Raw genomic sequence first — 20,047 nt, forward strand, 5'->3', positions numbered from 1 at the left:
CCTGTGTGGTGCAGCCGTTGCCGTGGGGCAGTCCGAGGCGGAAGGAAGGCATCCATGCCACACCCGCTTGGCCTAAGGAGCCCCGGGGGCCCTGGGGTCAATGTGAAGTCCTCTGCCCACTGTCAGGAGTTCAGTCCTGATCGGCTCAAGGTTGACTCAGCCTTCCATCCTTCCAAGAGCCGTAAAATGAGGACTCGGAGTCTTGGGGGAAACAAGGGCTTACAGCCCTTAAGGGCTCTGGGGATGGCATGTGAGCTTCAACGTTGTTGCTGTTGGGGGGGGGGGGGGGCATCTGTTTCTCTTGCCACCCACAGCAGCCTTGCCTTGACAGAGACAGGGGTAGAAGAGGGAAGCTTGGGGGCACAGGAGGTGGTCACGGAAGCCCCCTCCTCAAGAAGGCTGAGAGCCAGCCCCTGGGTCTCTGCCATCAAGGGGAGAGGGCCTGGAGGGGTGTGGGCCCTGCTGGGGGACCCAGGGCCCCTTCTGGATGGATGCACATGGCTGGGGGGGGATGGCCTGGGGGGGGGGCTACCGATACGCTCCTTCGGGGGGCTTCCTGGGGGCTGCTTAGGGGCCTCCGGGGTCTCAGCTGCCATCCATGTGGACAGCCTGTGGCCTTGGAGGAAAGGGAGGCAGTGGGGCTCTGAGCAGGAGACTCAAACCATTCCCATGACGAAAGGAAAGACCCCCGCAGATCTCCCTCTGAGGCACCCTGGCCCCACGGAGGGCCCCCGCCTTCCCCTGCCTGTTTGGGGCTGGAGAAGACCGGGAGAGGCCAGGCCGGCTCCTTCTCAGCCGCGGCTTCCCCAGCGTAGAAGCCCAGAACCCAAGGAGGAGGGGGCGGCAGTGACCCCCCTGCCCCCCCAGAGCCAGCACAGGCCTGGACCTCAGGCAGGGGACTTTCCCAAGGCTTCCCCGCTGCCTTCTCGGACTGTCCGGAGCTGCAGGTCGGTCAGCAAAGGTTCCTCCCGGCAGGGACTGTCCTGGGAGGGGGGGGGGGGCTTGAGCGTGCAGGCCAGGATCCCCCCCCCCCGTTCCCCGCGTGCAGAGCGGAAGCCGCCGTGCTCTGAGCCCATCTGCATTGGCTGCGCGAGAGGCATCGCAGCTGGCGGGGCTGCTGTGAGTTGCTGGCAGTGCGCGGAGCTGCTGTCTGCTGGGGTTTACTGCTGTCTACATTGAAACATGGCTGGGGGTGGAAGAGTTGGTGGCACAGCGCCAGCCCCCAACCTTCCCCGAGACCCCCTCCTCCCCCCCCTTCCCCCCTCTTTAAAGTCACATTTCCAGGCCAGACAAAGAATTAATCTCTGGGCACTTCAGATTGCTGGCAGCCCAAAGCAGGATGTGGGATATTTTCTCTCTCTCTCTCTCTCTCTCTCCCTGTGTCTTGGCTGACTTTTTTACCTCTCGAAGAATTTGGAAGGGCCGTGAGACCCCCCCCCTGTTCCTCCCCCCCCCCCCGCTCGCCTTGGTGCCGCGCAGCTTTTCTGCACAACCGATCGCCCTGCTGTGGCTTCGCCCCTAATAGATTTCATATGCTGGTGCCGTTGACATCAGTATGAAAGTATTCTGCATGTGATCTGGTGCGTTTCCTGCAGGAAATCTGCAAGATATTTATTAAGAACTAATAAAATAAACCTCTCTTGAGCTTTTAGGTAGTGTTCAATTGTTCGTGTCTCCCCCGTTTCCTTTTATCAGCCAGGAGTTTTGTTGTGTTGCTTCTCTCTCTCTCCCCCCCCCCACCGGCCCCCTCCTCATCTGCCTGCCCCCCCTCCCCAGGTCTTCAGAAGGGTGGACTGAAGGGGCTGAGAGAAAAGAGCTCGGCCTGCCAGCCAGCCAGCCTGTGCCCGGAGGGCCTGGACGGCAGGAGCCAAGCGGTTGTGTCCCGACTTTCTGTGTGTGTGTGTGTGTGTGTGTGGTTGCTCTGGGTCTCACTTTCTTTTGCGGCTCCCCTTTGCTTTCCTTCTGAGGCAGCTGCAGCCGATTAACTCGCAATGGAAGTTATCCTGGTCACGAACCAGGGGTGGCCGCCTGGGCCGTCCGAGGGGCTCTGCACCCGCCCCGCCCCTTCCCAGCATTGTCCGCCAGGCACCCCCAAGCCCAAAGGGAGTGGCTCTCTCTGGCCGTGGACCCGAACTCCGGCCACCGGTTGAGAGCCGGCTGGGACAGGTTGCTCGAGAGCTGAGGAAGGGGCAGGTGGGGGTCCCTCTCTCTCCCCCAGGACGGCTCCCCACCCTGGGCTTTAAGCCTTTGCTGGTTCCCAGGGGATCATGCGGAGGCCCACTTGGGGTGTTCGGCAGCAGCCCGAACGGGGCTCCCGGCTGCAGAACGCGGTCGGTGTGTGTGTGTCCCTTCTCCCAAAGGCAGGGGGAGATGCCCACCGGCCTCCTTCGGCTGCTGCCGAAAGGCAAGAGGGCTGCCGGGGAGGGGGGGAGGGTGCCCGTCCCCCAGGGCCTTTGGGGCTGGCCGGGGAAGAAAGGAGGGAAGCGCTGCCTTCCAAGCCCTCTGCGCTTTCTCAGCTTGATAAGGCTTTGAGCGCAGGGCTGCTCCATCGCAATTGGCAGGGCGCCTCACTCTTCCCTCTGCCTGTTTATTTTCCCCCTCATCCTTCCACATGTGTGTTGCAGCCCACAGCCAAGCCCTCCGCAAGGCACGCAGCAGCGCCACAAACCCCCATCCGGCGACCCTCCGGCCCCTCCGCACCACGGCCCCCAGGCAGCCCTGGAGGAGGGCAGAGGGCAGGGGCCCCAGGGTGGCCCCCCAGCTCCCAGTGATGTGTTGGGCCACGGGGGGCCATGCAGCGGGAGAGCCACAGCCCGTCTCCCCCTCCTCCTCGCTTGGGCATGGCTGCTTTTCTGCAGCCTGCTGCGTTGTGCCCTGCTCACCCCAAAAATCCCACAGGAGGCCCTGAGGAGCTCTGCGGAGGAGACCTTTTGTCCGGGGGGGGGGGGGAGGAAAACGTGGAAGGTGGGTGTCAGCTGTCAGAATGAAAAGGTTTTGTGTCCTTCCAAGCGTGAAAGGACCGGTGCCAGGATGCCCTTTCCCAGCCCCAGAGGCCGAGGGGATTCACAGGAGGCTCTTGGGGGCAGGCGGGGTCGGTGCAAGGGTGCCTCTGAGGCATTTCCCTTCCTCCACAGGGGCCGGATTGATGGGCCCCGCGGGGCTCCTGCCTGACCTTGACCCCCGAGGGGTGGTTGGGGAGAGGCCTAGCCCTCTGAGCTGCCGGCCGTTCCCCTGGGCACTTGGGCCAAGGCCTGGGGGGGAGCGGGGAGGCCTCTCTCCTGGCGAAGAGCTTGCGGGCCTGTCGCCCTGAGTGCCCATCCGCTGGCCCCGCTGTCCGGCCAGCAGAGGGAGGGAGGGAGGGAGGGTGGCAGCCGCTGGTCCTCCGCTCCTCCTTCCAGCCCCACGTTGGGCTTGGCCTCCTCCTCCTCCTCCTCCTCCTCCTCCTCCTCCTCCTCCTCCTCCTCCTCCTCCTCCTCCTCCTCCTCCTCTATCTTTTTCCGTCCTTCTCTTCTTCTTCGGAGGGAGCAGTTTTTAATCATGTTTTAGTTAGTTCCAGCCTTTCCCCCCAATGGATCCCATTGGAAAAAGCCTTTGAAAGGAAACAGTTGTACACTTCCCTTCCTTTGAAACTCTGCTGGCACCTTTTCCAGAGCAGTAAACCATACAACATGGCCTCTGAGGAGAGTTTCCAAACACAGACAGGCTGGCGTTAAATTTAGGGGAAAATATTTGACTCGGCCGGCCGTGCGTTGCTCAGAGAGGGGGAGAGAGGGGCTCAGAGCTGCTGGTCAGGGCCGAAAGTGAAACCCAGCTTGGGATGGACGCCTGGAGGTAACCTGCAGATCCTCCGGCTCCTGCCCATGTGCAGAGCGGAATGCTGCCCTGGCCCCTCGGAGGATGGGGCTGCCCCTCCATGACCTCCTTGGGGGCCCTGAGCTGCACCCTGGCAGCCCCTGGAACGCCTCCTTCGCCCCGGGGGACTCTGGGCCATGGGTGGCAAAGGGGGGGAGGGCTCCGGCCATCCTGAATTCTTGACCAGAGATACTCAAAGGGGGGGAGGCGACAAGGGTGCTTTCTTTCCCAAAGGGGGCAGAGGCCCCTATCTGAGGTGGTGGCTGTCTTGCTTCACTTGAGCCTCACTGCCCCTCCTCTCCAGGCCCCAGGACCCTAACCCTTTCCCCAAGAACTAGTCCCCTCCCCATAGTCAGGAGAGCAGCGGCTGGCACGGGCACAGCACAGGGACCTGGACGCCCGGCTGCTCCTCACCTGGGGGAGGCAGAGCGCGCCCGTCTCCTGCTGGCTTTCCCCCCCCCCCAGCACTCCAAAGAGGTGGGCATAAAAGGCCCCCAGATGACTGGGAGGCCCTGGCATCTTCTTCCCTCACGGCTGCCTGGATTGGATTTTCTGCGGAGAGCCCTCCGTCTCCCTTTGGGGAAGCTGGGCAGCCGGCAGAGATTGAAACCAAAAGTGAAAGGCTTCCTAGAACCGATACTCAAAGCCGGCAGCAGCGTGGGAAGGCCCCGGCTGCTGCCAGAGAGCGGCCCTTGTGGTTTCTCCGGAGTGTCGAGAGGCCCCCGACCTGCTCTGGGCTGTGGGCTGGAGAGGGGGGGAAGGGTGCACAAGGCCAGGCCACGGCCCTCCCCTCCTCAGGTGGACTGGCGAGATGGAAACAACCATTGCTTACAAATAGTAAAGGCAAGAACGATACAGGAGGTGGTAGGGAGGATTGGTGCCCTCTGACCATCCCTGGTGATCTTCCCTACTTGGGTCACGACTCATGGGCTACAAAACCACCCAGCTCAGAGAGCCCCAAGGACCCCACGGCCCTCCTCCTTTCTCCTCCTCTCCCTTCCAGCACTGATGATGTTCCCTAGTTGGGCCATGAAACGTCTGCAAGGAAACCTCCAACTCGCTGCTGGGAGAGCTAGAAAGGAAGGAAAGTGACCCCGGGGGGGAAGTGGGGGGAGCGTGCATGAAAACTCAGGGAAATCCCACCCAGCCTCCCCTTGGCCTTCTAAGGAAGGGGGTGTGCGGGGGGCAGAGGGGGGGGAGCTTCCCAGCTGTCAGTACTCAACCCACGACCACAGTTGGGCCCAAATTTCTGTTGCTAAGTGAGGCATTTATGAAAGGTGTTTTGCCTCATTTTGTTGAGCATGAATTGCTGCAGTCGGTAAGTGAGAATCCTGGCCGTTAAGTAAGTCTGGCTTCCCTGTTGACTTTGCTTGTCCGATGGTCTCAAAAAGGGTCACCTGCGACCGTCATGAACAGGAGCCAGGCCTGGCTTTTGATCAGCTGCCCGTGGGGATTCTGCAGTGGTTCCCCCTTGTGTGAGAAAACGCCCCTCTCCCTTTTCCCCAGGGCTCTTCCAACGCTCAACGATGGTCTCCTGGGTCAGCCCCCCCCTCCCCAAACGCAGCCCAGCTTTTGAAAAGGAAACCGAAGGGCCCCAGGCCCCTCCTCTGGCCACTCAGGACCCCTGGGATCCCCCCGCCGGTGGCACAGAGGCCCCTTGGCACCCGGGGCTGTGGCTGCTGGGCCCCTCTCCCTCGCGTCCCTCTGCCCACCGCTTGCGGAAACGTCCCCCCAGCTGCCTCCAGGAGCCTCTTCAGGAAATTTCTGGGAATAACATGTTCTAAAAATGGGAGCCTCGTTCCACAGATACTTCCGGGAAAAGGCTGCGCTGCTTCCGTTGCCAAGGCCGAGGCTGCCCCGCGCACCGGAGGCCAGCCTGTACGTGTGCGCTAGCAGGTTGGAGGGTTGCTGACGCTTGGCAGCCGGGGGAAGAGGAAGCCACGGGGGGAGGGGGATGTGCAGCCCCCAGGGAGGGCTGGGGGGGGAGGCACTCCAGGGGCGCAGCAGCTCCTCCTGGGCACGGGCGGGAGAAGGTGGGCTTTCAGGCCCTCCCCTGCAGACCCACGTTCCATGGGGCCAGGGGGGATTCCTCCACTGCAGCTGCTTCAGGCCCTGAGCTGAGAGAGGGGCTGGCGGGGGGGGCGGGGGGGCGACAGGTCGGCATCCGGGCAGTGCCCCCGTTCGGAGGGAGGCTTGCTGCAGGCTGGTTGCCTTAGGCACTGAGGGGTGCCATGGGGTCACGGGCGCCCCACCTCCTCCCCTCCGCTGCTGGGAAAGGTGCAGAGAAGAGCACACGAAGGAGAACCGTTGCAGGAGTTGGCCTGGGCCAGTCTAGGGAAAAGAAAGACTTTGGGGGGGGGGGAGAGTATTTGAGGAGCTGCCCCACAGAGGAAGGGAGTCAGCCTCTTCTCCAAAGCACAAGGAGGGCTGTAAGAAAAAAAGGCCTCTGTGGAAGGGTGGAGGGCTTGAGGCAGGGGGTGGGACTAGAAGACCCCCGGGGTCCCTTCCGGCTCTATTTGGATTGGTTGGGTCCTCTTGTGCTGCTTGCCTGAGGTCTCGGGCCCCTCTCTTATTCAGAAGGGGGGGGGGGACGCTGTCTGGCGGAGGTCGAAGATGCTCCTGGCTGGGACTCCCCCTCCCCCCCCCCGGACCCCTCTCAGCCCCCTCCTGCTGCAGAAGGCAAAGCCCAGCCTGGGGAAGGGGCAGCCTCAGGCAGGCGTGGGGCCAGGGACTGAGGAGGCGACCGCCTGGGGCCTCTGAGGGGCTGGGATTGGTCCCCCTCCCTGTCCGAGAGGTGCCTCCGGCGCCCCCTGCTGGGCAGGGCCGAAAGCGCTCCTCCCTCTTCCCGGAGCTGCTTGACAGTTACAATAACAAGGCCGGCCGAGCTCTGTTTCCCAGCAGGCGGAGGCTGGCGGCCGCTCCGCTGAAAGATGTATAGCGCTAATTAGAAACGCATAACATCCGGCCACATGGCGGCCTTCTTCTCCCGGCCGATCCATTTCCTGAGACCCGACAACTTTGACGACAGTCGGTTTATGTTTTCCACCAATATTTTGTTCTCTGGGAAACCGGGAGCCTCTCCGTGGCCCAGGTAGCCTGGCAGAGCCCAGGCCGGCACCCAGCCTGGACGATGGGCCGGCCGGACGTCCCGGGTCCTGGCGTGGAAAGTGCTGCCCCTCATGCTGGGGGCCGGAAGGCGGGGACCCTGGAGGTCCTCTAGTCCATCCCCTGGTCGAGCAGCAGAGCCTATGCCATTTCAGACAAGTGGATGTCCAGTCCCTTCATAAAAGCGCTCCTGTGTTGTAGCCCCCACAACTTCCGGAGGCAACCTCTGTTCCACTAGTTGATTGTCCTCATTGTCGGGAAGTTTCTCTTTATTTCTAGGTTGAATCTCTCAGTTTGCTCAGTCTCCGTCCGTTGTTCCTTGTCCTGCCTCCAGGGGCCTCGGAGAAGAGGTTGACGCCCCCCTCCCCTCCTCTCTGTGGCAGCCCCTCAAATATGGGGAGGCTGCTCTCCTGTCTCCCCTGGTCCTCCTTCTCTTCCCGAGACTAGCCAGGCCCGGTTCCTGCCACCGTTCCTCCTATGTTTTTGCCTCCAGCCCCCTAAACCTCTTTGGAGTGACACCCTGGGAGGCTCCTTGAATCCTTTACCCACTGAGGGCTCGGCTCCCAAGGCTAGATTGCATCTCGTCTTGACTGCTGCAACCGGCCAGCCTGTGTGAAGCCCCACCGGGATTCGTGTCTCCCTTGCTTTGGGACCCCTGTCCCAGTTGCTGGTTGTCTCCCGAGCTCTCAACGTCTTTCAGCCCCGAAAACCTGAGCGTCCGAATGCTGGGTCTTCTTGCGAGTCTGTCGGGTGGTTGATAATCTCAACAAGGGGGCCCCGGAATGGGAGGTCCTCGTGGCCCCCGTCCTCTCTGCCTCGGGCCCCCCTGTCTCTCCTGGCACTGGGCCGAAGGGGCTCCCGCTTCGTTTTCTGCATGGAAACAACGGTCACCGTCTTGACGGGGTGATGGTGGGGGTGGCGCTTTTTCCAAAAGGCAGCTGGGCCTTTTGCTTTCTTTTCCCTGAAAACATTTCGCTTCTCATCCGAAAAGCTTTTTCAGTTCTTCCAAAACTTCTTGGATGAGAAGCAAAATGTTTTCAAGGGCTCAAAAAAACCCCCAAGAAAGTCCAGTTGCCTTCTGGAAGAGCCCCTGTGGGCCAAGCGTGGCCTGGATAGCTGGGGTCCTCTTGAGGCCGCCTTTGCCTCCATAAGGGATATTGGTCGGGTCAGAAGCAATGGTCCTAATAAAAGCCCCCGCAGGCGGTGTGTCTTGGGGGACAGTGCTGGCGCTTCCCTGACCCCTCAACGTTGATGGCTGCAAGAGTCCCCAGCCAGGCCCGCCTCTCCTATCTCCCTCCCTGCCCCACTTAGGGGCACAGGGGGCCCACTGCTTTGGGGCGAGGCTACTCCTGACCGCCTCGTTCCACTTTTGCCAGCCTGCATAAAAGCAAAAGCCACTTTTCATGCAACTGGCAACACTGATTTATGAAAACAGTTCCTTGGCAAGGGTCCGAGAGATTAGGACAGGCACCCCGAAGATGATAGGGCATCCTGCCAGTCCCACAGGAGCAGGGCCTGGGGTGCAGGGCAGGGCCTTGTGGGGGGGGGTGGCTCCTCCTTTTTCCTCCTTGGCAGCTGGGGGCTGACAGCCCATATGGGGAGAACAGGCCAGTGGGTGAGCCCGGGTCAGGCCCAGTGGGATATGGGCTTGGCCCCCCCTCCCTCCCTCCCTCCCTCGCTCTTGCAGCCTCTTGCTTGTCTCCTAGAGGGCCTGTCCGAAGACTGCCGCTCCGTGCTCCAGGAACAGGCCTGCGCCCTGGGCCTTGCCATGTTCGCCATCCTGGTCAAGCGCTGCACCCGCCTGCTGCAAGACGTCTCTCTAGGTAAGGCGAAGGGGCCCCCTGGCACCCCTGCAGGAGACGCTGCCCTGGGTTCCTCCGACCCACCGGCTGCGGATCTGGCCCTGTCCTTCTGGGGGCCCCGTCTCACCGCTAGGCCCATGGCTCTGGGCAAGGGGGAGATGCCGCTCACACCCCCACACACACACCCCGTCCAGTCCTGGTCTCCGGCAGGGGAACGCAAGGAGCAGCCTTGGGGAGGAGCCCTCCCCAGCAGACGCCCCCAGCCCAGCCTCCGAGTCTTTTGACTCTCCCTGTGCTTTGGGGATTTAGGTCCCTCTGGATTTCAGGGCTCCTTCCGGCTCTCACCCCCAGGGACCTCTCCCTGGCATGGGGACACTTTGCCCCGTGCGTCTAATTTGCTCTGCTCAACGTCCAGCTGAATATGGCGCCAGGGGTGCCCGGCATGGCCAGTCCGGCTTCCTGTGTCCATTTTGCCCTGGCCGAGACCTGCAGCCGGAGCCTCCCTTTCCCCCACGGCCTGCTCCTGTTGGTCAAACAACAGCCCCTGGTCCAGCACGCAGAAGCCACGCTTGGTGGGCTCCGGCTCACTCGGGTCCGCGATAAAAATAGCCCCGGACTCCTCTGCCGCCTCAGTTTCAGGCAGGTCAAAAGCAGTTTGCCTTCAGCCTCCGGAGGGAGCAAGTGGCCCCAGCCCCTCTTCCCCAGCCCCAACGGAGTGCCTCCCCAAGGTTGCCTGCAGGTGGGCAGCTCCAGCCTTCCCCGGGGTCCTGGCAACGTTCACACACACACACACACACACAGAATCCACACCTTGTTTTGCTTCCTTTCCTGTCTGCGGGAGTCTGGGCAGAATGGAACAGGAAACGAAAGGAGGCAGGGAGTCCTTGACTTAGGCCAGTTCACTTAGCGGCCGTTCGAAATTCCTGAAAAAAGCAACATGGGGCTCTTTTCCCCGCTTTCCCCTTGGGAGCCTCCTGAGACCCCGGAGGACGCCTTACAACCTTCCCGGGGTCCCTCCGTCCCTTTTGCAGCCTCCTGACAGGCCCCGTTCACTTCACAACTATGGCAGGCAAGGTCGTAAAAAGGGGGCAAAGCTCAATCCACAACTGACTCGCTTAGCAACATAAATTTTGGGTCCATGGCTGGTCATAAGTCCAGGACTGCCTGCATGCCAGCCCAAAAGAAACCTTCCGAAATCAGTGCCCCCCCCGGGGGGGGGAGAATAAGAGCCTGGAATGGGGTTGCGGGGGGGCTGCTGTTTCCTGGGTCAACCCAGAGCCCCCGCTTGTCGTAAGGGGGCTCTTTCCATTGTGCTGGGGGGGGGGCTGTGCTGGGGTTCCCTGTGTGTTGCCACTCTGACCTGTCCCCTCCCTTCCGGCAGCGGCTCAAGCGCAGGGGGACCCCGAGGACGATGACATCAAGGTCTCCGCTTTCCCTCCGGACCTGAAGGAGCTCCTCCCCAGCATCAAGGTCTGGTCGGACTGGATGCTCGGACACCCGGAAACCTGGAACCCCCCACCCAGCGCCCTGGAGCTGCCCTCACCGTACGTTTGGGAGCCCCTGGGAGCAGGGGGGGGGAGGGTCTGTCCAGAAGGAAGGGGGCCCTTCCACGTTTTCACAAACACACCCCTTGTGTTACCCACTGCGTAAATGGGGGTGGGGCGAACCCGGTCTCTCCAAATTCAGCTGGATCAGCCAGGGGGTTCTTGGCACTGCCTTCCCCCCCCCCCGCCCCACACACACATCCATGGCTGGCTCGTCCTGAGAGAGACCCCCTCGCTTTCTTGCCTTTGGGGCAGAAGACCCCCTCCCCTCCTTGGGAGTAGAGTAGCAGGAGATCTGTCCCCCTCAGGCTCCCTCCCTCCCCTCTTCCTCACTGCCACTTCCTGCCTTTTCCCCCTTTGGGCCGAGGAAATGGAAGCCTCACGCAGGAAGTGCCAGGGCCCCTCTGGGGAGGGGGAGGGGGGTCTGTTTGCTGGCTGGGAAAGAGACCGGGAGGGAAGGGGGCTGCTGCCCTCCCCTGGGAGCCATCGGTGGGCCTTCCCGGGCAGAGGAGGGGTGCCAGGGATGGCAGTGCCCATCCTTCCTCCTCTTCCCAGGATCTGGCACAGCCGCCTCCCCACTCCCAAGTTGGCGGGGGGGGCTCCTCAGAGCTGCTGCCTGGCTGCTCTCATCGCCTCCCCCCCGCCCCGGCCTCCCTTGCAGGGCCATCATTGATGGGTGGGCTTCTCCTCCCACCCCCGCCCTGGTTCCAGATAGGCCCCAGGCCCCAGGCCCTCCACCGCTCCTCCTTGGCTGACGGGGCCAATCCCCACTCCTGCCGAAGGCGGCCAACGGTGGGGAGGGGCAGGAACTCCCCCCGCCTCACAGCCGGCCCAGCACAGCCCTGGCGCAGGGTGCTTGCCCCGTCCCCCCGGCTGGCAGTGGGTTCCCAGGGAGCCAGCACGGCTGCGAGGCCCCAAAGCCCAGCCCAGCTGCGGCTGTTGGTTTATTGCTTTCAGCTGGTACTTGAACCCGGGTCTCGCGCGCTGGAGCCCTGCCCGGGCTTAATCCCCGGAGCTCTCTCTGCAGCTGTATGACACTCCGCTGACCCTGGATGAGGATAGGAAAAGGGAGTCCGTGCCAAGCCAGCGTCTCTTTTTCATTTGGAGCCTGGCGGGCTGCCCGTGACCAGGGTTACATAATGGGAAACATAGCCGCTGTTGCAGAGCCCCCCTCACCAGGCTGCACCTCTCCCTGAGGCCCGCCTCCCCCCCCCCCCGCACCCGGAGATGGCTGCCTTCCGCTGCCCCCCCCCCTGCTGCTCCGGGAGGAAGGCAGGCAGGCAGGCAGGGGCACTGCTGGACGCCAGGTGTGGGGCACGAGGGAAGCAGGCACTTCCCAGGGCTGCCGCGGAGGGAAGCCTCTCTTTGGGGTGGCGGGCGGGTGAGCCAAAGGGCGGCCCCTCTCCTTCCCCCCTCCCCCGTGGGGGCTCAAGGTTTCTCTTGGCGCTGGAGAGGAGCAGGGAAGGTCACTCCTTGGCCCTGCCTGCCCAGCACAGGGGCTGCCAAATCCCACCCGGCTTCTCTGCTCCAGGCCCAGGGGGCTGGCATCGAGGCCTTGCCCACATCCATGCCTGCCAAGGGAGGCTTCCTCAGAAGGCCAGTGGAAGAGGGGAGAGCGAGAGGAGGGCCGGGAGGGGGGGGGCTCCTTGGACCTCATGAGAGGGCGGGATGCAGCCCCCCTCAGGGTGCCAGTAGGCTTGGCAGGTGGGGGTTGGCCAGGTGGACATGCCTGGAGCTTTCTGGGCACGACCCCCTCCCACCCCCACCCCACCCTCAGCTGCCCAGGATGCCCTCTGGGCCTGCAGGCTGCATTGCCCCCCCCCCTGCCCGTCTCAGGTGGGGCAGCCTCAGCGGAGGAGACACTTTATGCCCACCCCCTTCCCCCCCCCCTTTTTCTTCAGTGGCCCAGGAAGGGCGAGAGGGCCCTCAAGGCCAAGGGGAAAGTGAGGGGTCCGTAGCCCCTCATCCCCCACTTGGCGCACCCTGAGGGGATGGGTCTTCAGCAGGAGCCCTGCCCCTGGTTCTCCTGTTGGGTCCCCTGGGGGCTCCGGCTGGGTCTCTTCCGCAGGTCCAGTCATGGCTGTGGGGGGGGGAGAGGGGGCAGGAGTGGGAAGTTTACTCCCCGTTGAACCTGGTGCTTTCCAGCCAAGCGTCCCTCCTCCTCCTCCTCCTCTGCCTTCCTCCCCACTGTCCAAACCTCCCCCCACCCCCCATTGGCCTGGCCTGCCAGCAGCTTGGGCAGGGGTCCCAGCCCCCCCCCCCTGTGTGTAGATGAAGCGTTAGGGTTTGATTTATGGCCCCTGACCCAGCCCCCTCCCCAGGGCCCTCGGGAAGCAAGCAAGATGTTTCGTTTCAGCCCAAATCTCCCCCCCCCATGCACACACACACACACGCCCCTCCCACACGGCCCTTCCATCACATCCATGAGTGCAGATTCTCCACCTGGAGCAGCTTGGGGGGGGGCGGGGGGGGTCTGGCTGGAAGCCTGTCCCAGAGAAAGTTAGCTCAAAGTCAGCCCCCTCTCCTGCCCCCTCCCCTCTTCACTCCCCTCCCCACCCTTTCACTGGGGCTGCTGGTAGGTACCCCTCCCCCCCTCCCCTGTTGCCCTGCCTTTCTTTAGCCACGTCCCAGCTCCCTGAGCCCCCCCTCCCTCCGTCCACCCCCTTGGTCAGAAAAAGTGTCTCACTCACCACTTGCCCACAGCCAGATGGCAGAATCTGCCCCTTCCCCCTGTGCCCAGGACTTTGCCAGAGGCGAAGTGCCCCAAAGCCTCTGTTGCAGTACTGGAGGGGGGGGCAGAGAAGGGAGCAGCGCCCCTGCCCCAGGTCCCCTGGCATTGCCCCCCACCACCACACACACATCCATGCTGGTGTTTGGGCCGCGTTCCTTGCACACCGGTGGGTTCTCCCTCCCTCCCTTCCTCCGGGCCTGGGTGGGAGTGAGGCTTCCATCCCTTTCTTTGCAATGCTGCCACCCCCCCCCCCCCCCCCAAGGACGGGACGTGCCTTCTCCAGCTGTCCGGAGTGAGTCAGTGGCTGTGCTGGAGACCTCCCCCCTCCCTCCCTCCCCCCCTCCCTCCATGTCCGAAGGTTTCAGCCTTGCAGGATTGTCTGCCTCTCAAAATCTCAGCATTGGGGGGGTGGGGGGTCCTTTCCTAAAGCCAGAAGCAGGCAAAAAGAAGAACGCTGATCCTCTCTCTCTCTCTCTCTCTGGGGCAATGAGGACTAGAAAGTTGCCCACTGGAGTTTGTTTGGGCTGAGCGCTGAGAGACGGGTGGGGCGGGAGGCCAGGGTCTCTGAGAGCCCCCTCTTCCTCCCCCCTCAGGGCCTGGGTGGACGTGTGGGCGACGCTGGCCGGCTTCTGCAACATCCTGACCACGGTGAACCAGTCGGAGGTGCCCCTCTACAAAGACCCGGACGAGGAGGACCTGGCCCAGCTGGGGCTGGAGGAGGACCGGCTGCTCTCAGGCTTCGTCCCGCTGCTGGTTGCCCCCCAGGAGCCCTGCTACGTGGAGAAGTCCTCGGACAAGGTCAGGCCTCCCGCCCGCCCGCCCCCCCGTCCCCCCCCCCGGGCTCCTCTTCTCGGGAAGCCTTTCTCTGCACACGGAACAGGATTAAGTCATGGAGAGGAGGAGGCTGTTCAGGGAAAATGTCGACCTTTTAGCCGCTGACATCCCCAGCTCTGTGTCATGAAACACACACACACACACACACATACACACACACTTCCTTCTGTGGCCGCTGCTGCTGCGAGGGAGGGGGGGCGGAGGGGGGCTCGCTGGCATGCCGCCCCTCCGGTCATTTCCTCCCTTGTTTAGAGAGCACAGCTTGCCTTGGCAGCCCTCCCCTCGCTCCAAATGGCTTGCATCACGCTCCCAGCAGCCCCCTCCCCACCCCCCCACCCCACCCCAGCCGGAGGGGGGCTGCGAGGAGGAGGCCATTGTGGAGATCACAGCAGTAGACGGACCCACGGCACCCCATTGGGCTGCTGTCCCGCCACTTCCTGGCCCCCTTGCCCCCACCCCCATGCTCCACCCGGGCAGCTGAAAGGGGGCTAGGTGTGCAGAGACGGGTGGGTCCCTTCTGCGCGGGCAGGGGGTCCTGGAATTCTGACCGGCAATGGATTCAAAGGGGTGGCAGCAATGGAGGGAGCGCCCCCTCCCCAAACAAGGTGCCTGGGGTCCCCACCCAGCCGCCCGTGTCCAAACTGGGAGCCTGGGCTAGGCAAGGGAGCCCGGCACCTGCCGAACTCCCTCTGGGTCAGCAGCACAAAGGGGGCTCCCTAGGGAAGTGGGGGGGCGGGGCTTGGAGCAATCGCTCTCGGCTTCCCCCCCTCCCCCCCCCCGGAAGTCTGGTCCAGGGCTGCTGGAGGGCTGGGGGGGGGGGGCCTCTGTGGAGAAGAGCAAAGTCCCCTGTCGTCCCCCGTAATTGATGTCCGTTGGGGCTGGGCCCCTGCCAGCTTCTCTTGGCCGAGCTCCAGCGTGCTGTAATTTGGGAGCCAGGTGTGAAGCGACATCTGTTCTGTCTTGTTACGAGGAGGAGAGAGAGAGAGAGAAGCCGCCACTGGGGGTGGGGCAGGGGTGGGGGTGGGTGGGGGGCTGAAGCCTCCAGGAAGGAAGCAGCTGTGCAGGTAGACCTGGGAAGGAAGCTGCCCGGCAGGCAGCAGGGGGGGGGGGGCTGGGGACGGGAAGCCGCCACTCCTGCGCAGGTGTGATGATGGCAGGAGGCAGCCTTCCTGCCAGCACCTGCACGAGGAGGGGGGGGGGCGTCTTCTGCCCCCTCGGGGGACAAGGAGGTGCTGGCCAGAGAGGAAGCGGCAGGCTCCCCTTGCTCTAGAGGGAGCCCAGGTCAGAGGGGTCCCCCGTGTCCCTTCCTCCTGCCAGCCCCCTTTGGAGGGAGGCTTCGAGGGACGGAGCCCCAGGACCAAGCCCCCCCCCTTCTCCCTCCCGGCTTCGGGGGCCTGTCTTGGAGGGAAGAGGAGGGGGCTGGGAGGCCCTGCAAATCCAAGGAAGGGATCCATGTGGCACCACTCCTGACAGGCAAGGAGGGCTCTTGGCTTGGGAAGAAAGATGGGGCAGCCCCTCTCCCGCTTCTGCAGGGACCCCTGGGGTGGGCACAGCCTCAGCTAAAGAGACCCAGCCCAAGCAGGGCCCTTTATCTCTGGGGAGACGCTCTCTGGCCCCTTTGAATAGCAGTCTCTTCCCCTCCTGCCCCCAAAGCTCTTGAGAGAGAGAGAGAGAGAGAGACAGACAGACAGACAGACAGACAGACACCCCTTGTGCGGACAGGCAATTTGCACAGTGCCCATCTCAGCCGAAGGTCAGAAGTGGAGGGGTGGCAGGCATGCAGCCCCCCCAAAACAAGGCGATGAAGAAGTCCGTGCCCATCAGGATAGCCAGCCGGAGGGCTCCATTGAAAACCCCCCTCCCTTCTAGCACTGATAATGCTACCTAGTTGGGACTGAGATGTCTGCCAGAAAGCCGCTCAGCCCAGGGGGCCCTTCTGTGTCCTGGGCATTGGAGGAGGAGGAGGAGGAGGAGGAGGAGGAGGGAGCATCTCCTGCCTCTCCCCTCCTTGGACCCCTGGCTGGGCTTGGGCCTGCTGTGAAATGTCGGGGGGGGGGGGCTTGGCTGAGGCCCCCAAGGGAGGCAATGGTCTCACCTGCCCCTTTGCTCTCTGGCCCTCCAGCTCTCTCTCTCCCTTGTGCTTAAGGTTGGCCACACCTGAACAAGGAGCTCTGGAGGAGGAGGAGGAGGAGGAGGAGGAGGAGGAGGAGGAGGAGGAAGGTGGGATGTGGGGAGCTCCTGGCGGAAGCTGCAGACACACCCCTGGAGGGAGGGGCGGCCTCTCTGGGGCAGAGGAGGGTCCCAGGTTGCTTGCTTGCAAAGCAGGTCGTCTGCTGATGCCCCCCCCCCCCGGTCCAACCTTTGGGTCCCTGGGAGCTCCCGGGGAGCCCCCCAGGCCCCCCCCTCCTCTCTCTCTCTGCCTCTCTGTAGCGTCTGGGGAGGCTCTGGAGGGCGTCCAGGTGTGGTGGCTGGCGGGGGTGCCCTGGCAGGGGAGGGGGCGGGGGGGGAGCCGATAGGATCAGCAGCAGCCGCTGGAGGGGCTGGCCCCGTTTCAAGTAAACCAGGCATGACCCAAAGCTCCCACTTCAAATGGGGAGCGAAATTGCTTCATCCGTTTGACAGCTTTGCTCGGCGGGATGAAATTTATCTTCCCTTAATTGCCTCCCGTCCCGAGAGGCTGGGGCTGCCTGCCCGCCCCCCTCCCTCCCTCCCTCCCTCCCTCCGAGGGGATAATTACCCCAAATTAAAAGAATCTGTGGCTCCGTGTTGCACCTCCGAGCTTCCCCCTCCCCCCCCCAAAGAGTCAGCAGGGGGAGGGGCTCCTCCCATCCCAGGAAGGGTCTCTGGCCCTCTTGAAAGGGGGGGGGTAGAGCTGGAGGCCCACTTGAGGACCCCTGGAGTCTCCCCCCAACCCTCGCCTGCCAGGATGGCCAAGACTGCCCCCCCCCCCCAGCTGCCATTCTGTCTCTGGGGCAGCCGGGCATCTCCCGGGGCAGCAGGGACATTGGCCAGGCAGCCCCTGCGCTTGGGCCACACCCGCCACGGAATAGGTTGCTCAGCGAGAGATTCGTGAGCCGCGTCCTGTCCCATTTTAGAACCTTTCTGGCTTTTCTTGCTAAGTGAATCACTGTAACCCGGTTGTTAAGTGAATCCGGCTCCCCCATTGGCTTCACCGTCGCAACAGAGGACCCAAAAGCAGCCAAATGTAAATCCCGTCACCACGCTGGGGAGTCAGGACGGAGAAGTCGAGGACCAGCTGCCCTCCCTCCTGCCCATTTCTGCCTTCGGGTTCGTGTCACAAAGCAGGGCAGGGAAGAGGCCCACCCCACTGCTTCTGGCCTCTTCCTCCTCCTCTTCCTCTTCCCTCCTCTTTGTCCTCCTCTTCTTCTTCCTCTTCTTCCTCCTCCCTCCTCTTCCCTCCTCTGTGCAGCAACCTGTTGGGGCTTCACCTGAATTAAGCGTGGGGGAAAGTGGCAGCCCCCTCCCTGGGACCCAGGAAGTCCCCCAGGGGCCCCGGCTGGCCTCCGCGTCCCTCCCTGGGATTGTGGTGGCCCTTGTGCCTGCCTTCCTCATGCCTCCCTTCCTGGGGGGCGAGGGGGGGTGGCAGGGTGATTTTGGTCCCAAGGAGGGAGGCTGCTTCCAAGGGCCGCCCCAGGATCCCCTCCAAGCTTATTTGCTGCAATCAGGGCAATCCAGGCCGCCCTTGACGTACAACCGTTCAGTTAGTGGCCATTCCAAGTTACGACGGCACTGCAAAAGGGACTTCGCAGCATGCCCAGGTGATCAAAGTTTGGATGCTTGGCAACTGCTTCATATTTACGACGGTCGTATGTCCTCAGGTCACGTGATCCCACCAGTCAAAGCCAAGGGGGAAGCCAGGTTCACTTAGCCACCGTGTGACTTAACACCATTGCAGGGATCCACTTAACAATGCTAGCAAGACAGGTCGTAAAATGGGGCAAAACTCACAAATGCCTCGCTTAGCAACATAACCTTTGGGCTCAATCGTTTACGTCCATGAGGCAGCAGTGGCTGCGGTCATCTCCAATCAGCCCACCTCTCCCCAAACGCAGGGGGCTCTTTGCCCAGGTCAGTGTGGGATGCCCTGGATGGGTCAACACCACCTGGAGGTCATCTAGTCCAGCCCCCTGCTCAAGCCCTGATGGCCAACCTATGCCACGTGTGTGCAGGGGGCAGGCAAGGCCATTTGTCACGGCAGGGGAGGTGATGCCCTGTCAGCTGGCCAGTCGGGGGTGGGGTGGGGGCTCCTGGAAAGCCTCTGCAGCCTGGGAAAGGCGACAGAATCGTGGCAAAAGGGGGGGCGGGGGGGCTGATCGTGCACATGCATTCACCCTGGGGGAGGGGGTGCATAGCATGATGGGTGTGGCACGCCAGTCCTTCCTTCCAAGCCTCCCGTGATGGAGCCTGCGGGGCTTCTGAATTCCCCCCACTGACCCATTCTCCTCCTCCTCCTGCCTTCCAGGTTGCTTCTCAATGGACTTTCCCTCCTGCTGCCCCCCCCCCTTCTTTGGGGCAGCCCCTGGGAGACTGCCCTCCTTTGGCTGTTGCCTGGGCAGAGTGGAGCTCTTCCCCTTCCTTCTGGCTGCCCCCATGGGAAGCCTTTGCATTTGGGGAGGGGGCCGAGGAGCGGAGTTGGCCAAATCAGGGAAAATCTGCCTCTCCCTCCCAGGAAGGGGGAAAGGGGGCCGGCTGGAAAAAGGCCTCCGCTGCTGGCACCCAGGCAGCCCCCGGCAGGAGAAGCCTTGTCTGGAATCCCATCCACCCACTGCATCTGGCCAGCTGCAGCCCATTCCCCCCCCTGCCCTGCCCCCCCCCGCTCCTCCGCTTGGAAAGGCTGAGCTAATTCTGATCAAGAGCAAAGATTTGGGGGCTGGAGGGGGGGGCTGGCGGTGAGTGCGGAGCCAAAATGTGGGATGGGCCTCTGCAGCAGAGGGAGCCCCCCAACCCCTTCCTGAACTCCCCCAGCTAAGCCACTCCCCATTTCTTCCCTCCCCTCCCCCATGCTGCTTCTCCCGCCCCCACCACCTCTCTCCTCTCCGTCTCTCCCTCTGTCTCTCTCTCTCTCTCTCTGTGTCTCTCTCCTCTCTGTCTCTCTCTCTCCTCTCCGTCTCTCTCTCTGTCTCTCCGTCTCTCTTTCTCTCCTCTCTCTCTCTCTGTCTCTCTCTGTCTCTCTCCTCTCTGTGTGTCTCTCTCTCTTTCTCTCTCTTCTCTGTCTCTCTCCTCTCTCGTCTCTCTCTCTCTCTCTCTCTGTCTCTCTTTCTCTCTCCTCTCTTTCTCTCTCTCTCTGTCTCTCTCTCTTTCTCTCTCCTCTCTCTCTCCCTCTCTCTTTCTCTCTCCTCTCCGTCTCTCTCCCTCTGTCTCTCTCTCTCTCTCTGTGTGTCTCTCTCCTCTCTGTCTCTCTCTCTCCTCTCCGTCTCTCTCTCTGTCTCTCCGTCTCTCTTTCTCTCCTCTCTCTCTCTCTGTCTCTCTCTGTCTCTCTCCTCTCTGTGTGTCTCTCTCTCTTTCTCTCTCTTCTCTGTCTCTCTCCTCTCCGTCTCTCTCTCTCTCTCTCTCTCTCTGTGTCTCTCTTTTCTCTCTCCTCTCTTTCTCTCTCTCTCTGTCTCTCTCTCTTTCTCTCTCCTCTCTCTCTCCCTCTCTCTTTCTCTCTACTCTCCGTCTCTCTGTGTCTCTCTCTCTGTGTCTCTCTCTTTCTCTCTCTCTCCTCTCTGTCTCTCTCCCTCTCTCTTTCTCTCTCCCTCTCTCTTTCTCCCCTCTCTCTCTCTCCTCTCCGTCTCTCTCTGTGTCTCTCCTCTCTGTGTCTCTCTTTCTCTCTCCTCTGTCTCTCTCCTCTCTTTCTCCCCTCTCTCTCTCCTCTCCGTCTCTCTCTCTGTCTCTCCGTCTCTTTCTCTCCTCTCTCTCTCTCTCTGTGTCTCTCTCTCTTTCTCTGTCTCCCCTCTCTGTCTCTCTCTGTCTCTCTTCTCTCCGTCTCTTTCTCTGTCTCTCTCTCTCTCTGTGTCTCTCTTTCTCTCGCTCTCTGTCTCTCTCTCTCTCCTCTCCATCTCTCTCTCTCTGTCTCTCTCTCTCTCTCTGTCTCTCTCTCTCTCTCACTCACTCACTCACTCACTCACTCACTCACTCTGCAAGTGCCTGCCTCCCATCCCTCCAGCCCTGGTCAGTTT

General features: G+C 62.6%; 1 protein-coding gene across 1 annotated transcript in view; it reads left to right on the plus strand.

Moving 5' to 3' along the window:
* The window catches only part of SMG6 (SMG6 nonsense mediated mRNA decay factor), a 60,602-nt gene that overhangs the window by 26,888 nt on the left and 13,667 nt on the right, over positions 1-20,047 (plus strand). Inside the window, exons 11-13 of the mRNA XM_081943139.1 lie at positions 8,664-8,780; positions 10,141-10,303; positions 13,628-13,832. Of these exons, the coding sequence (XP_081799265.1) occupies positions 8,664-8,780; positions 10,141-10,303; positions 13,628-13,832 (485 nt within the window). The remainder of the gene's footprint in view (positions 1-8,663; positions 8,781-10,140; positions 10,304-13,627; positions 13,833-20,047) is intronic.

This window comes from Natrix helvetica (assembly GCF_964273705.1).
Source record: "Natrix helvetica genome assembly, chromosome: 2".
NCBI lineage: Eukaryota > Metazoa > Chordata > Lepidosauria > Squamata > Natricidae > Natrix > Natrix helvetica.